The 16,541-nt window shown below is 48.2% G+C and overlaps 1 protein-coding gene across 1 annotated transcript in view; it reads left to right on the forward strand.

Annotated features, from left to right (window-relative positions):
- The first annotated feature begins 581 nt into the window (after positions 1-581).
- The window catches only part of LOC145359931 (E3 ubiquitin-protein ligase TRIM7-like), a 33,716-nt gene continuing 17,756 nt past the window's right edge, over positions 582-16,541 (forward strand). The window contains exons 1-4 of the mRNA XM_080214806.1: positions 582-1,058; positions 6,501-6,596; positions 11,003-11,233; positions 16,376-16,398. Of these exons, the coding sequence (XP_080070932.1) occupies positions 582-1,058; positions 6,501-6,596; positions 11,003-11,233; positions 16,376-16,398 (827 nt within the window). The remainder of the gene's footprint in view (positions 1,059-6,500; positions 6,597-11,002; positions 11,234-16,375; positions 16,399-16,541) is intronic.

Raw genomic sequence — 16,541 nt, forward strand, 5'->3', positions numbered from 1 at the left:
ATTAAATTGAGCAGTTGGGGCAAAGTGAATTAAAGGACGTGGAGGGAAGGTGGGACCTGGATATTGAGTTGGATGATTGTATAGAATGGCGGAGCAGGCTGGAATGGCCTCCTCCTGCTCCTATGGCTCTACGTGGGACCATTCTCATAAATCTCCTCAGCACCCTCTCCAAGGCCGAGACATCTTTCCTCATTTGTGGTGGCCAGGATTGAACACAATGCCCCGCCTGAGACCTAATGATTTATAGAAGTGTAATCTCCCTGCCGCTGTTTGCAAAGCCCAGCATTTTAACCGTTCTGACCTGCCCTGTTAAAGATTTGTGTTCATATCCCCCCGCCACTGTCCCGACTCCAGCTGTCCCCCTCACCCACTTTGAGATCCCAGGGAGCAATGCTACACGTGGAGGTGTTGCAATCTGCGCAATCTCCTGCTGTGGCCTACCAAGGGTTAATCTCCAGCCAGGGTTGACCTTGGAATTGTAACAAGTCAATCTCCAGTCTCTCTCAGTCAGTTTGCAAGCTGCTTCTCCAGAGTTGAGCTCTCCCGCTGTGCCCAAGCCTCTTCCCAAGCTCGTGGTGAGGATGGAGAACACAGCTCCAGCCCCGGATCCGACTTGTGCCATCTGCGGCTGCCAGTTCCCTGACTCCGATCAGTTGCCCTGCAGCCATTACCTCTGCTCAAACTGCTTGGAGGATTCCCAGGCCAAGGTAGCAGTCGAGGGTGCTGTGTGCTGCCCAATCTGCGGCGACGCATTCCCCTTAGATCCCAGCCTGGAACCCAGTCCCCACCTCCCCTACCCAGAAAAGCCAGAGGAGGCTGCTGCTGCCGTCACTGACAAGCTCCCCTTGCCTGGAGAAGACCCAAAGGAGATCATGGGCTGTGAAGCTGTTGAGGAGGCCTTGACTGAGCCTGCGGAGAAACAGTGCCCAGAGCATAATGAGACACTGGAGTTTTACTGCGAAGATGATGGAGAGTGTGTGTGTGGCCCCTGTACAATCACAGGCAAACACAAATCTCACATACTGATGAGCCTGGAGAATGCAGAGATTTGGATGCGGGTGAGTGAAAGAAATGAGAGTAGTCCAATTGAAATTTAAGGAGTGTGTAGGCAGCACGGTGGCACAGTGGTTCGCACAGCTGCCTCACAGCGCCAGGGACCCGGCTTCAATCCTGGCCCCCGGTCACTGTCTGTGCGGAGTTTGCACATTCTCCCCATGTCTGCGTGGGTTTCCTCTGGGTGCTTTGGTTTCATCCCACAGGCTAAAGATATGTGGGTTAGGTTGGTTGGCCGTGCCAAATTGCCCCTTAATGTCAGGGGGATTAGCAGGGTAAATACGTGGAGTTACAGGAATAGGATGTGGGTGGGATAGTATTCGGTGCAGACTCAATGGGCCGAATGGGATTCTATGATCATGATTCTAATATAAAATGAGCAAAAGTTCAACAACTTTGATTAGGAAGAGGAGTATGAGATAGTGTGGAATCATACAAAGCTTCTGGGACAGCAGGAAGCCATTTGACCCCATGTATAAAACTGACAGGAAGGTCTTGTACAAAGAGTAGTGTTTCCATTGAGCAAGCCAGGTCTGAAGGAGAGCAGGGAAAATTGTATGAGTTGCAAAGAGGGGATACGAGACTTTGGCAAGGAGCTTGAGGACAGATCTCAAAGATCTCGTACTAGCAAAGAAAGAGCGTGGCTACGTGCAGAGGAGGTTTACTAGGCTGATACCGGAGTTGAGGGGGTTGAGCTATGAGGAGAGGCTGAATAGATTAGGCTTGTACTCGTTAGAGTTTAGGAGAATGAGGGGAGATCTCATTGAGACGTATAAGATGATGAATGGGATGGATAGGATAGAGGTGGAGAGACTCTTCCCGCTCAGAAAGGATAGTAGGACTAGAGGGCACAGCCTCAAGATGAAGGGGGGGCGGTTTAGAACAGAGCTGAGGAGGAACTTCTTCACTCAAAGGGTGGTGAATCTCTGGAATTCTCTGCCCGTTGAAGTGGTGGAGGCTGCCTCGCTAAATATTTTTAAGACGCGGGTTGATGGGTTTTTGATAAGAGAGGGGATTAAGGGTTATGGGGAGAGGGCGGGAATGTGGAACTGAGCCACGACAGATCAGCCATGATCTTATTGAATGGCGGGGCAGGCTCGAAGGGCTAGATGGCCTACTCCTGCTCCTATTTCTTATGTTCTTATGTTATGTAACTCTTCAGAACAGCAAAGTTGCAATTGCAAACAGGGAAATGGGCTGCCTGAAGAATTATATTATAATTAGTCACAGTAGAAATAGGTACATTTCTGACAATAGGATGACAGCAAGGGGCACCCTAACTAAGGTTTATTGTCAATGAAAACAGGCCATGGGGAAGAAAGTAATGCAATTGATAGTTGACAAGACTCTAGGACCTGATACAATCACACAGGTGAGGAACCTGTTGATGGGTTAGTTTGATCTCGGCTCGAGGGGCTGAGTGGCCTCCTCCTCTTCCGAATTCATATATTTGTTCCAAGTTTTCTTAGTTGAAGAATCGATTTGAAGTAGAGGCGGGTACAATTTTGTCTTTTAAAAAGCATTTAGACAGTTACATGGGTAAGATGGGTATAGAGGGGTATGGGCCAAACGCGGGCAACTGGGGCCAGCTTAGTGGTTAAAAAGAAAAGGGTGACAAGGACAAGGTGGGCTGAAGGACCTGTTTCCATGCTGTAAACCTCTGTGACTCTAAGAATTATCTCCTCGGGTTAGAAAATTACCCATCTCAGTCCATGCTTAGGAGTGGGAGAGAGATTCGAGAACATTGCAGACTCTTTCTAATGTCAGATTGGGGAATGTAACTGGAATCTGTTATTCGAGACAGGGTGGCTGAGGCTATGGGACAAGTATGAATTAATAAATAAGTATGGCTCATGTGGAATATAAACAAGGGTTTGTCAGGCTGAATAGGCCTTTTTCTGTGCTGTATATCCTCTGTAATTTTACACTAGGGAGCATGGATTTATGCAGAGTAAATTGTCCTTAACCAGTTGACTGTAGTTAGAGGGTATCTAATGTATTAGATGAAGGAGTGACAATGGATGTTATTTATATGGACTTCCAGAGGGCATTCAATAACTTCCACATAAAATTCTATTCATAGAATCCCTGCAGTGCAGAAAGAGGCCATTTGGCCCAACGAGTCTGCTCCCATCACAATCCCACCCAGACCCTACTTATTTGCGCCACTAACCCCTTGACATTAAGGGGCAATTGAGCATAGCCAATCAACCTAACCCGCACATCTTTGGAGTGTGGGAGGAAACCCATGCAGACACATGGAGAATGTGCAAACACCACAGAGACTGTGACCCAAGCCGGGAATCGAACCCGGGCCCCTGGCACTGTGAGGCAGCAATGCTAACCACAGGGCCACCGTGCTGCCCGTATATACAAATCACATTTATCACTGTAAATACAAGTGTACGAAATTGGGATTAATTTCCTTACTCAGAGGGTAGTAAGGGCGTGGAATGCCCTGCCTGCAGCAGTTGTGGACTCGCCAACTTTAAGGGCGTTCAAATGGTCAGTGGATAGACATATGGATAACATTGGAATAGTTTAGGTTAGAGGGTCATTTGATTGGTTCCACTGGTTGGCGCAACATCGAGGGCCAATGGGCCTGTACTGCGCTGGAATGTTCTATGTTTTTGACATGCCCAGGATATTGGTTAGGAGATAGAAGACAGAGAGTAGGGGTAAAGAGTGTGTGATTATGTGGTTTCTCTAGGAATCCATAGTAAGGCCACAGCTTGTCAGTATATTTCTAAATGACTTGTCTGAAGGATTAGAGGGATATAGTGTATATAGAGGAATAAGCTGTGTAAGTTTGGACTGCTTTCCTTAGAGAAGAGAAGGCTGAGAGGAGATTTGATAGAGGTGTTCAAACTCACAGGGGGGGTCTGGACAGAATAGATAGGGAAACACTGCGCCCCCTCGAGAGAGGATGGAGAATAAGATTTGAAATAGTGACAAAGGGACCAAAGCGAGTGACTGGGGTCTGGAACATACTGCCCGCAAGTGTGGTAGAGGCAGGTTCAATCAAAGCATTAGAAAGGGAGCTGGACTTATCTGAAAAGGAAGAATATGCAGGGGAGAAGGCTGGGGAGTGGCACTAGGTGAGATACACTAGGGAGTGGCATGGTTAGCACTGCTGCCTCATAGCTCCAGAGGCCCGGGATCAATTCCAGCCTCGGATCACTGTTTGGGCAGAGTCTGCACATTCCCCCCATGTTCTATGTTCTATGTTCTATGTTCTATGTCTGCGTGGGTTTCCTCCGGGTGCTCTGGTTTCCTCCCACAGCCCAAAGATGTGAGGGTTAGGTGGATTGGTCATGCTAAATTGCCCCTTAGTGTCAGGGGGATTAGCAGGGTAAATGCATGGGGCTACGGGGAAGGCAAAGTGTTTCTCACTGGTGATAGCAGCGACTGTGAGATGGGTTTCTTACACCTGGTCAATGTAATTGAATATATCATGGGAAACATCCCCAAAAATACTTTGTTTCTCATTCCCCTGAATGATTTCTACTCAGCCTCCAGCCAGCTGTGTTTATTTACCTTTCCCTTCACGCTGACAGAATCCCTACAGTGCATTTGGCTGACCAAGTCTGCACTGACCACAATCCCATCCAGACCCAATTCCCAACCCCCCGTGCGTTTATCCGAGCTACTCCTGATGCAAAGGGCCAATCCACCTAACCCTCACATTCGAGGACTATGGGAGGAAACCGGGACACCCAGAGGAAACCCACGCAGACACGGGGAGAATGTGCAGTCTCCACACAGACAGTGACCTGAGCCGGGAATTGAACCCAGGTCCCTGGCGCTGTGAGGCAGCAGTGCTATCCACCGTGCCACCGTGCCGTCCACTTGAATGCATCTCAAGTATTCCCATTGTTCCTAACTGCAATATTGACTCAAAAAGAGGAACTGAGAAGCACGGAACTGTTTTGGAGTTGCCTTCAGCTGCTCGGAGGCCAACACACCCAGTCCACGTTGGTCTGATGTAGTTCCCACTGGGGAGCTGGGCGAATAGCGCGGGGCCACCGAATGGACCGTGCAACCGGCTAATGATATTATAATCAGTAGTTTTTATTGGGTTTGTGTCCTCTCTGGGTGGGAGTTTCATTGAGATCAGTGAGGTGGGCTGGGAGAATGGGATTAATCCTCATTGGGAATCTCATTTTAGCCCCGACCCCACCCCCCCCGCCCCATTGCCCCCCATTCAGCAGGACATTTCCTCCCACACTCCAAGGATGTGCAGGTTATTTGGATTGGCCGTGCTAAATTGCCCCTTAGTGTCAGGGGGATCAGCAGGGTAAATATGTGGTGTAACGGGGATAGGGCCTGGGTGGGATTGTTGCGATGCAGACTCGATGGGCCAAATGGCCTCCTTCTGCACTGTAGGGTTCTATGATTCTCTAAAAGTGCTTCCGAAATCTGTCCCTTAGCTGAGAATCATAGAATCCCTGCAGCACAGAAGGAGGCCATTTGACCCACCAAGTCTGTATGGGCAGCATGGTGGCACAGTGGTTAGCACTACTGCCTCACAGCTCCAGGGACCCGGGTTCGATTCCCGGCCTCAGGTCAACGTCTATGTGGAATTTGCACATCTTCCCCATATCTGCATGGGTTTCCTCCGGGTGCTCCAGTTTCCTCCCACACTCCAAAGATGTGCGGGTTAGGTTGATTGGCTGTGCTAAATTGCTCCTAAGTGTCCTGGGATGTGTAGGTTAGAGGGATTAGCGGGGTAATTGTGTGGGGTTGTAGGGATAGGGCCTGGTAGTGGGATTGCTGTGGGTTCAGGCTCGATGGGCTGAATGGTCTCCTTCCGCACTGTGGGAATTCTATGATTGAACCACAATCCCACACAGGCCGTATTCCCGTAACCCCACACATTTACCCTGCTAATCCCCCTGACACTAGGGTCAACTTAGCATGACCAATCCATCCAATTAGCACACCTTCCAAACTGTGGGACGAAACTGGAGCACCCGGAGGAAACCCACACAGACACAACGAGAAGACTCCACACAGACCGAGGCTGGAATCGAACCCAGATCCCTGGCGCTCTGAGGCAGCAGTGCTAACCACTGTGCTGCCCATAGTAAGCTCCCTTCCTGAGAATCAAATTGTCTTGCCCCAGTAAGTTCTCGTTGGGCCGAAGGGCCTGTTTCCCAGGGTGTTTTTGTTCTTTTTGTTCTTTGTTAGTAAGCAGAGTGAGACATGAAGGAGTGTCACACTAGACTGGAAATATTAACCCTGTTTCTCTCTCCACAGATGCTGCCAGGCCTGCTGAGGTTTTCCAGCATTTTCTGTTCTCATTTCCAAATGCGATTTCCAGCATCTGCTGCATTTTGCATTGATTTCCGTTTAGTCCCTGAGCCACTACCTACCTTTCTGAAATGCCTTTTAATTCATATGTCACGTTTTTTTTTTCCTTTGCACTATTTAAACTGTCTCCATAGGAGAAATTGATGAAGGAAATTGACAGCCTCCGGATAATTCAGCAGGACTGTCATTTCAGACACCAGGATATGACCGTCTCAGAATCAGAAATTAAGGTAAAGTACCACCCCCTGGGAGCAGCTTTACCATGGGACCTTGTCTGAGCTGAATGTTTTGACACGAGAACAAGATGCTTATTTAAAATGTTTTCTTTTAATCTAAAGTTTGTTTGTTAGTGTCACAAGTAAGGCTTACATTAACACTGCAATGCAGTGTGAAAAATCCCTTAGTTGCCACACTCCGGCCCCTGTTCAGGTACACTGAGGGAGAATTTAGCACAGCCAATGCGCCCTAACCAGCATGTCTTTCAGACTGGTGGGAGGAAACCGGAGCACCCGGAGGAAACCCGCTGGGAGAACATGCAAACTCCGCACAGTCAGTGACTCAACCCTGGGTCCCTGACGCTGTGAGGCAGCACTGGAATATAGAATATAGAAAACCTACAGTGCAGAAGAAGGCCATTCGGCCCATCAAGTTTGCAATGACATATCCCACCCAGACCCTATCCCTGTAACCCCACTAATCAAAGAACAAAGACCAAAAACAGCCTGGGAAACAGGCCCTTCAGCCCAACTAGCCCGTGCTGCCATTTTAACATCACCAGTACCCCCTCCACCCATGACCCTTATCTATTGTTTATGGCCATCCACATTGAAGGAAACTAATTCAGGGACAATTTATTGCCTCCAATCAGCCTAATAGCACATCTTTGGGATGTGGGAGGAAACCGGAGCACCCGGAGAAAACCCACGCAAGCACGGGGAGAATGTGCAAACTCCCACAGACACCGGCCCAAATCCATGTGTCTGCACAGCAAATGGTGATAGTCACTGAGCTGTCGTCTTGCCCAGCATCTGGTCCAGTTTAGGCACACACTAACGACATGAAGCACTAGGCTACTGTCGAACATTCAAAAGCAGCCCAAGTACGACCCATCGCGTGTATGCCCCTCGTTGGACAACAAGGCGGACCGACTAACCTACGCATTCCGGGACACTAAGGGGAAGTTTAGCACAGCCAATCAACCTAATCCACATCTTTCAGACTGTGGGGGGAAGCCAGAGCACCCGGAGGAAACCCACATAGACATGGGGAGAATGTACAGAGTCCACACAGATAGTGACCCAAGACGGGAATCAAACCCGGGTCCCTGGCGCTATGAGGCAAATGTACTAACCACTGTGCTACTGTGCTGCCCCAATAATCCACAACCAAGGACAGTTCATGAGCACCATTACTAAGCGTGCTTTTCCATCACAGATTTAGGGCATGAATCCAAATTTCACCCACTGCTGCGATGGGTTTTGAATCCACATCTACAACACAGAAACTGGGCATCTAGATTGCTACTCCTGTGATATTACCACCGTCTTACTATCTATATATGTCTGCATTTATATTATCGATGTGTTACTTGGTAATAATCAATAAATCAGAGTGATTGACTTTTAAATTCCTTCTGAACTGTTCACCCCAACTGTTCACATTATATATTGATGATTTGGAAGAGGGAATTGAATGTATCATCTCCAAATTTGCAGATGATACAAAGTTGGATGGGAGGGTGAGCTGTGAGGAGGATACAGAGATACTTCAGTGTGATTTGGACAGGCTGAGTGTGTGGGTATCTGCATGGTAGATGCAGTATAATGTGGATAAATGTGAGGTCATCCACTTTGGTAGCAATAATAGGAAGACATTATTACTTGAATGGGCGTAAAATTAAGACAAGTAAATATTCAACAAGATATTGGAGTCCTCATGCATCAGTCACTGAAAGTAAGTGTGCAGGTACAGCAGGCAGTGAAGGAGGCAAATGATATGTTGGCCTCCATAGCGAGAGGATTTGAGAATAGGGATAGGGATGTTTTACTGCAATTGTACAGGGCATTGGTGAGGTCACACCTGGAATATTGTGTGCAGTTTTGGTGTCCTTATCTGAGGAAGGATGTCCTTGCTATAGAGGGAGTACAGTGAAGGTTTACCAGGCTGATTCCTGGGATGGCAGGTCTGTCATATGAGGAGAGACTGAGTCGGTTAGGATTATATTCACTGGAGTTTAGAAGAGTGAAAGGGGATCTCATAGAAACTTATAAAATTCTGACAGGGTTAGACAGGGTAGATTCAGAAAGAATGTTTCCAATGGTGGGGGGAGCCCAGAACTAGGGGGTCATAGTTTGAGGATAAGGGGGTAAACCTTTTAGAACTGAGGGTGAGGAGAAATTTCTTCACCCAGAGGGTGGGGAATGTGTGGAATTCACTCCCACAGAATGGAGTTGAGGCCAAAACGTTGTCTGATTTCATGAAGAAATTAGATATAACTCTTGGAGCTAAAGGGATCAAAGAATATGAAGAAAGGGGGGAATCAGGATATTGAATTCAATGATCAGCCGTGATCAAAATGAATGGTGGAGCAGGCTCGAAGGGCCGAACGGCCTACTCCTGCTTCTAGCTTCTATGAAGCAAGTCATTCAGTTCAAGGGCAATTAGGGATGGGCAATAAATGCTGGCCCAGTCAGTGATGTCCACATCCAGGAACAACAGAAAATGGGTGGCTTGAGAATTCAAAATTTCTGAAATCTGGAAATAAAAAGCAGGTATCAGAGACCCAAACTCTGTTAGATTGACATAAAAAACTCAACTGGTTGATAAACTAATGTCCTCTAGGAAAGGAAACTTGATGGCTGGAATTTTACCGCCATGCCTGCCCTGGAATTGGGACAGGAAAGGCTCACGGAATGGAATTTTCTATTGGTCTCGGGCAGGAATTTACGAGCCTCATCCGAGTAAGGTCATAAAATCCTGACCGATGTCCTTACCCTATCTGGGCCTATGGGTGACTCCAGGCCCACACACCACGGTCAACACTTAATGGCCTTCTGAAGTGAGGTACCACTGATTGAAGAGGAAGGCCCAGCACCACCTTCTTAGGGGCAACTGGGTCGGAATAACAAACACTGGCCGTACCAGCCATGCTCACATCCTGAGCACGAGTGAATACCTGGTAACTTGTCCACCTAGATACTGAGACACTACTTCCCCCTGTGAGAGTCCAGGACCGGACGGCATAATCCCAGCTCCCGTTTCAGACAGCGATGGGGAGGAATTTCTTCTCTCGGAGGGTAGTAAATCTGTGGAATTCAGAGGGCTGTAGAGGCTGGATCATTAAGTGTGTTCAAGCTGATTTTTAATCAGTAAGGGAATCAAGGATTATTGGGATAAGGTGGAAAATGGAGTTGAGGATTTTCATATCAGATCTGTCATGATCTCGTTGAATGGCGGGGCAGAATCGATGGGCTGAATGGCCTACTTCTGCTCATCCATCTTATGGTCTAACTCAGGGAGATCACAGTTGTGAATAAAATTTGCTTTCAGCGACACTGATTTGAATCCTGTGCCTGGGTTTTCTCTCTATGCTTTCATGGGCATCGCTGGCAAGGCCAGCATTTACTGCCCATCTCTAATTGCCCCTTGAACTGAGTGTCTCGCTCGATCATTTGAGAGGATAGTTAAGAGTCAACCACGTTGCTGTGGCTCTGGAGTCACATGTAGGCCAGACCGGGTAAGGATGGCAGATTTCCTTCCCTAAAGAACATTATAAAACAGATGAGTTTTATGACAATTGACAATGGTTTGGTGGCCACCATTACTGAGACTGGCTTTCAATGCCAAATTTGTTAATTGAATTTAAGTTTCAATCAACCCAGTGACACATTCCGTGGACGGCATGGTAACACAGGGCAGCACGGTAGCACAGTGGTTAGCACTGTGGCTTCACAGCTCCAGGGTCCTGGGTTCAATTTCCGGCTCGGGTCACTGTCTGTGTGGAGTTTGCACATTCTCCTCGTGTCTGCGTGGGTTTCCTCCAGGTACTCCGGTTTCCTCCCACAATCCAAAGATGTGCAGGTTAGGTTGATTGGCCATGCTAAGAAATTGCCCCTTAGTGTCGAGGGTAGCGGAGATTAGAGGGATTAGTGGGTATAATATGTAGGGATGTGGGGGTAGGACCTGGGTGGGATTGTGTTCGGTGCAGACTCGATGGGCTGAAGGACCTCTTTCTGCACTGTAGGGTTCTATGATCTGATCGACATTAACCTGAATGCAAAGGTGTGTCTAATGATTCTTTGTCCGAGTGGGAACTATCACTCCGATACAGCACAGAGATTCTGTACTGAAGGCAGGACGGATGGGTGTTGTGTGGAGAGCGTAGAGGGAGCTCAGCTCTGTATCTGCGTGTCCTGTGAGTGCGCACACCACCCGGATATGAGGCAGTGTTCTGGTCTCTATCTGCTACCACCCCCTCGTGCCAAGAGCGCAACCCTCACGCTTTCTCCAAACAGAAAGCTGTGAAAATTTCAGCGCGCTCCATCGAATGGTGATTGGTGTGAATGGCCCAGTAACGGGTCCTCTGCCCAGGGGGTAACTGAGCAGTGTGTAACCAGAACACGGTTTGGAATTTCAGACACAGATCGATCAGCTGAAAGAAAATCTATCGAAGAAGTTCTGTGAGTGGAGGAAGAGCCTGGAGGAAGATGAAGACTATGCCCTGAAAATGATTGAAGATGAAGGGTTGAAGGTGCTGACAAAGAGTGCCGAATATACCAATGAATTGAACAAGAGGATGCACCTAATTCGACTGATAGATGATGAAACCCAGAAGCTGGTACATATGGACCCTCTCTCACTTATCCAGGTACTTCTACAAAAGCTAATCTACTGCCTCCGTTTTAAAATGATCATCTTTATGTTTAGAACAAAGAACAAAAAAACAAAGAAAATTACAGGTTTCTGATAGACAAGGGAATTAAGGATTATGGGGAGAAAGTGGGAAAGTGGAACTGATCCACTTCAGATCAGCCATGATCTTATTGAATGGTGGGGCAGGCTCGAAGGGCTAGATGGCCTACTCCTGCTCCTATTTCTTATGTTCTTATGTACAGCACAGGAACAGGCCCTTCAGCCCGCCAAGCCTGCACCGACCGTGCTGCCCGACTGAACTAAAACCCCCTACCCTTCTGGGGACCATATCCCTCTATTCCCATCCTATTCATATATTTGTCCAGACGCCCCTTAAAACTCACCATTGTATCTGCTTCCACTACCTCCTCCGGCAGTGAGTTCCAGGTACCCACTACTCTCTGTGTAAAAATCTGCCTCGTACATCTCCTTTAAACCTTGCCCCTCGCACCTTAACCCTGTGCCCCCTAGTAACTGACTCTCCCACCCTGGGGAAAAGCTTCTGACTATCCACTCTGTCCATGCCTCTCATAATCTTGTAGACTTCTATCAGGTCATCCCTCAATCTCCGTCGTTCCCTCCATGGATTCAACCCTCCCTCTCTACAACTCCACCTGCCCGCAAATCTTCCAAAACCGCTCTGCCCTCCACTCCGGCCTCTTGCTTAGAGTAATCTTCCTTTATTTACGGGGTGTGGGTGCTGTTGGCTAGGCCAGCATTTGTTGCCCATCCGTAATTGACCCTTGAGAAGGTGGTGGTGAGCTGCCTTCTTAAACTGCCACAATTCCCGAGGTGTAGGTACACCCACTGTGCTGTTAGGGAGGGAGTTGCAGGATTTTGACCCAACGACAGTTAAGGAACGATGAGTGGTTTGGAGGGGAACCTCCAGCTGGGGGTGTTCCCAGGTATCTGTTGCCCTTGTCCTTCTAGATGGTAGCGATCATGTGTTTGGAAGGTGCTGTCCAAGGATCTTTGGTGAGTTGGTGCAGAGAATCTTGTAGATGTTACTCATGGCTGTCACTGGGCATCAGTGGTGGAGGGAGTGAATGCTTAAGGTGCTGGATGGGGGTCACCGGGCTGGATTCAATGGGGCTCTGTTCTCTAATCAGCCCCATCTAAAAGGTTGTGGGAGGCCACTTCCTCTCTCGAAGGCAGTCCCACCGCTAATTAAACTGTAAACTGTGTTAAATAGCTGAAGGTGGAAACTCTGCCCCTACCTGGGGAGAAGGTTCTGTCTCGGTGAGCTGCCAAACCACCCCAGCAGCACTGTTCAAAACTCTGAATGACTGTGAAGAAGTAAATTAGAAGGAAGTCTTTCTATTGGCTGGATGCCCCAGGTTAAAGATCATCAACAAAATGCCAGGTTTTAAAGATGTTATCCAGCTCACTGTTCTGGATGCTATTATCCCTGAAAAGGCAATGGAGGCAGATTCATTTATAATTTCCAAATTTGGATAACTACCTGAAGGAGGAAATTTCACAAGATTTTGGGACATCGGGTAACTTGGATAGTTCTTTCAAAGGGCTAAGAACATAAGAACATAAGAAATAGGAGCAGAAGTAGGCCATCTGGCCCTTCGAGCCTGCCCCGCCATTCAATAAGATCATGGCTGATCTGTCGTGGCTCAGTTCCACTTTCCCGCCCTCTCCCCATAACCCTTAATCCCTTCTCTTATCAAAAACCCATCAACCCGCTTCTTAAAAATATTTAGCGAGGCAGCCTCCACCACTTCAACGGGCAGAGAATTCCAGAGATTCACCACCCTTTGAGTGAAGAAGTTCCTCCTCAACTCCGTTCTGAACCGCCCCCCCTTTATCTTGAGGCTGTGCCCCCTAGTCCTACTGTCTTTTTTGAGCGGGAAGAGTCTTTCCACCTCTATCCTATCCATCCCATTCATCATCTTATACGTCTCAATGAGATCTCCCCTCATTCTTCTAAACTCTAACGAGTACAAGCCTAGTTTATTCAGCCTCTCCTCATAGCTCAACCCCCTCAACTCCGGTATCAGCCTAGTAAACCTCCTCTGCACTCCCTCCAAGGCCAAAATATCCTTGCGCAGGTGCGGCGCCCAAAACTGCACACAGTACTCCAGCTGCGGCCTCACCAATGCCCTATACAGCTGCAGCAAGACCTCCCTACTTTTATATTCAATCCCCCTCGCTATGAAGGCCAGCATCCCATTCGCCTTCCTGACCACCTGCTGCACCTGCAGGCTGGGTTTTTGCGACTCATGCACAAGGACCCCGAGGTCCCTCTGCACCGTCGCCTGCTGCAGTTTTTCGCCACGTAAGTAATAGTCCTTCCTACCATTCTTCCTACCAAAGTGGACCACCTCACACTTGCCAACATTAAATTCCATTTGCCATTTCCTGGCCCATTCGCCCAGCCTATCTAGATCCTTCTGCAGACTCTCCACACCCTCCGCACAATTTGCCTTTCCCCCAATCTTGGTGTCATCAGCAAATTTCGACACCCTACACTCGGTTCCCTCCTCCAGATCATCTATATAAATGGTAAATAGCTGAGGCCCCAGCACCGACCCCTGGGGCACCCCACTAGTCACCAACCGCCAATCCGAATAGCACCCATTGACCCCCACTCTCTGCCTCCTATTTGACAACCAATCCTCTATCCACGCTAACACCCTACCCCCAACTCCATGTCCCCTGACCTTCTGCAGTAACCTCTTGTGAGGTACCTTATCAAACGCCTTCTGAAAATCCAGAAAGACCACATCCACCGTCTCTCCTCTATCCACCGCCCTAGACACATCCTCATAGAACTCCAGTAAATTTGTCAGACACGACTTCCCTTTAATGAAACCGTGTTGCGTCTGCCCTATCAAGCAATTCCCTTCAAGATGCCTCGCAATTTCCTCCTTAATGACGGATTCTAACATTTTACCTACCACAGACGTTAAACTAACCAGCCTATAATTCCCCGCCTTTTGCCTGGCACCCTTCTTAAACAACGGCGTAACATTAGCCGTTTTCCAATCCTCCGGCACTTCCCCGGAATCCAGCGACGTCTGGAAAATAACCACCAAGGCATCCACTATCACCTCCGCCATTTCTTTCAGAACCCTCGGATGCATTCCATCCGGTCCTGGGGACTTGTCCACAATCAGCCCCTCCAGTCTGTTGCGCACCACCTCTCTAGTAACAGTAATGTCATTAAGACCCTCCAGTCCTACCACCTTTCCATCGCTAACACCCGGCAAATTATTCACGTCCTCCTCCGTGAAGACAGAAACAAAAAAGTTATTCAAGACCTTAGCCATATCCCCATCCCCTACCACTAGGTCCCCTTTCTCATCCGCTAAGGGACCAACGTTCACCCTAGCCAGCCTCTTCCTTTTTATATATTTATAAAAACTCTTGCTATCCTTTTTTATATTAAGCGCTAGCCCAGCTTCATAGCTTCTTCTACCCTCCTTTATCAACTTTTTTGTCAATCTTTGTTGACATTTAAACCTCTCCCAATCCTCTTCTCGCCCACTGCTCTTAGCTACTCTAAATTCCTCCGCTTTTAATTTAACACTTTCCTTCACCTCCTTCGTTATCCACGGCTTATTACCTCTCTTCCTACTGTCCTTTTTAACCATTGGAATAAATTTCTGCTGAGCACCAAGAAAGATCTCCTTAAAGATCCTCAACTGCTCCTCAGCAGACCTACCTTCCAACGCGCTCCCCCAGTCCACATTCGCCAATTCTTCTCTCATCCTACCATACTCCCCTCTATTCAAACAAAGGACGCGTGTCCGGGAACCCACTTTCTCCTCCTCCATCTGCAACAGAAACTCCACCATACAATGATCACTCTCTCCAAGAGGATCCTTCACCTCAAGGTCCCTAATTCTACCCGCCTCATTACATAGCACCAGATCCAAGATAGCTCGCTCCCTCGTCGGCTCCAACACACACTGTTCCAGGAAACTATCCCGGCAGCATTCCAAGAACTCCTCCTCGAGCCCACCTCGTCCAACATGGGTCGACCAATCAATATGCAGATTGAAATCCCCCATAACTACTGCCGTCCCATTCCTGCACGCCGCACTTATTTGCGCGTTAACAGCCCGCCCCACCTCCAGATCATTATTCGGGGGCCTATAGACGACACCCACCAGCGTCTTCCTCCCTTTGCTGTTCCTAATCTCCACCCACAACGATTCCACGTTCTGCTCCTTGGCTCCGATATCATCCCTTGCTACCACCTTGATGCTGTCCTTAATCAGCAGAGCTACGCCACCCCCTCTTTCCTCCTGCCTATCCTTCCTAAACACTTGATAGCCCTGTACATTCATCTCCCAGTCCCTGTCACCTTGCAGCCACGTCTCTGTAATGGCCACCAGATCGTATCCATTTGTGTCGATCTGCGCCACCAGCTCATCCACTTTATTCCGAATGCTTCGTGCATTCAGATAAAGCGCTTTCATCCCAGCCTTCTTCTGGACCCTATTTGCCGTAACGCCACCACTTGGGACATCCTCAGCCTCTTCCCTTACCTGTACCCTATCCTTAACTGTAGACCTCCTAACGTCACCTACCCTTGCACCCTCCCCCCCCCTAATTAGTTTAAAGCCCTGTCTACAGTCCTCTTTACTCGATTCGCCAGCACTCTGGTCCCAGCACGATTCAGACCAACCCCATCCCGCCCGAACAAGTCCCACCTACCCCAATACTGGTGCCAATGCCCCATAAATTCGAACCCATTCCTCTAGCACAGAAATTGTGGACCAAATGGCCTTCTCTTCTCTATCATTCCACTACTCAATGGCTTGATGTCAAATTTTATTTGATTAAGCTTTTGGAACCTAATTAGACTGATTAGACTAATTCGACTTCGGGATTTCGTCATAACTTACATTTATCTACAGCACATTTCATGTAAGGTCTTTCTCTGAGTGTGCTCAGTATTGTGAGTGTCACCCAGCACTGCTGCTGTGCTCTCACCCATGCTGTCTTTGGCTTGTTGATTGGGTTTCTACAACTCACTCTGACAGGCTGCATTCTCTAATGTCTGTCAAACACTGCTGTTACTTTACTGTGCATTCATGCGATGTCTAATGTTCCCTCTCTGTCTCTTTCTCCCCAACAGAAATCAAGCCAAGTCCTTTCTCAGTAAGTTTCATTCAGTCGCACAGTAAATAATTGTCGTTTCTGGGGCAACTGTCTCTTTGTTAAGTGGGTAATTAAATTTAGCAAAGCAAATTGCCTCGATTTACAGATTCAGTCCTGGCTACCAGCTCCAGTCCCCTATCCCA

Source organism: Carcharhinus amblyrhynchos, chromosome 2 (genome assembly GCF_965287045.1).
Source record: "Carcharhinus amblyrhynchos chromosome 2, sCarAmb.v2.hapA, whole genome shotgun sequence".
Lineage (NCBI taxonomy): Eukaryota > Metazoa > Chordata > Chondrichthyes > Carcharhiniformes > Carcharhinidae > Carcharhinus > Carcharhinus amblyrhynchos.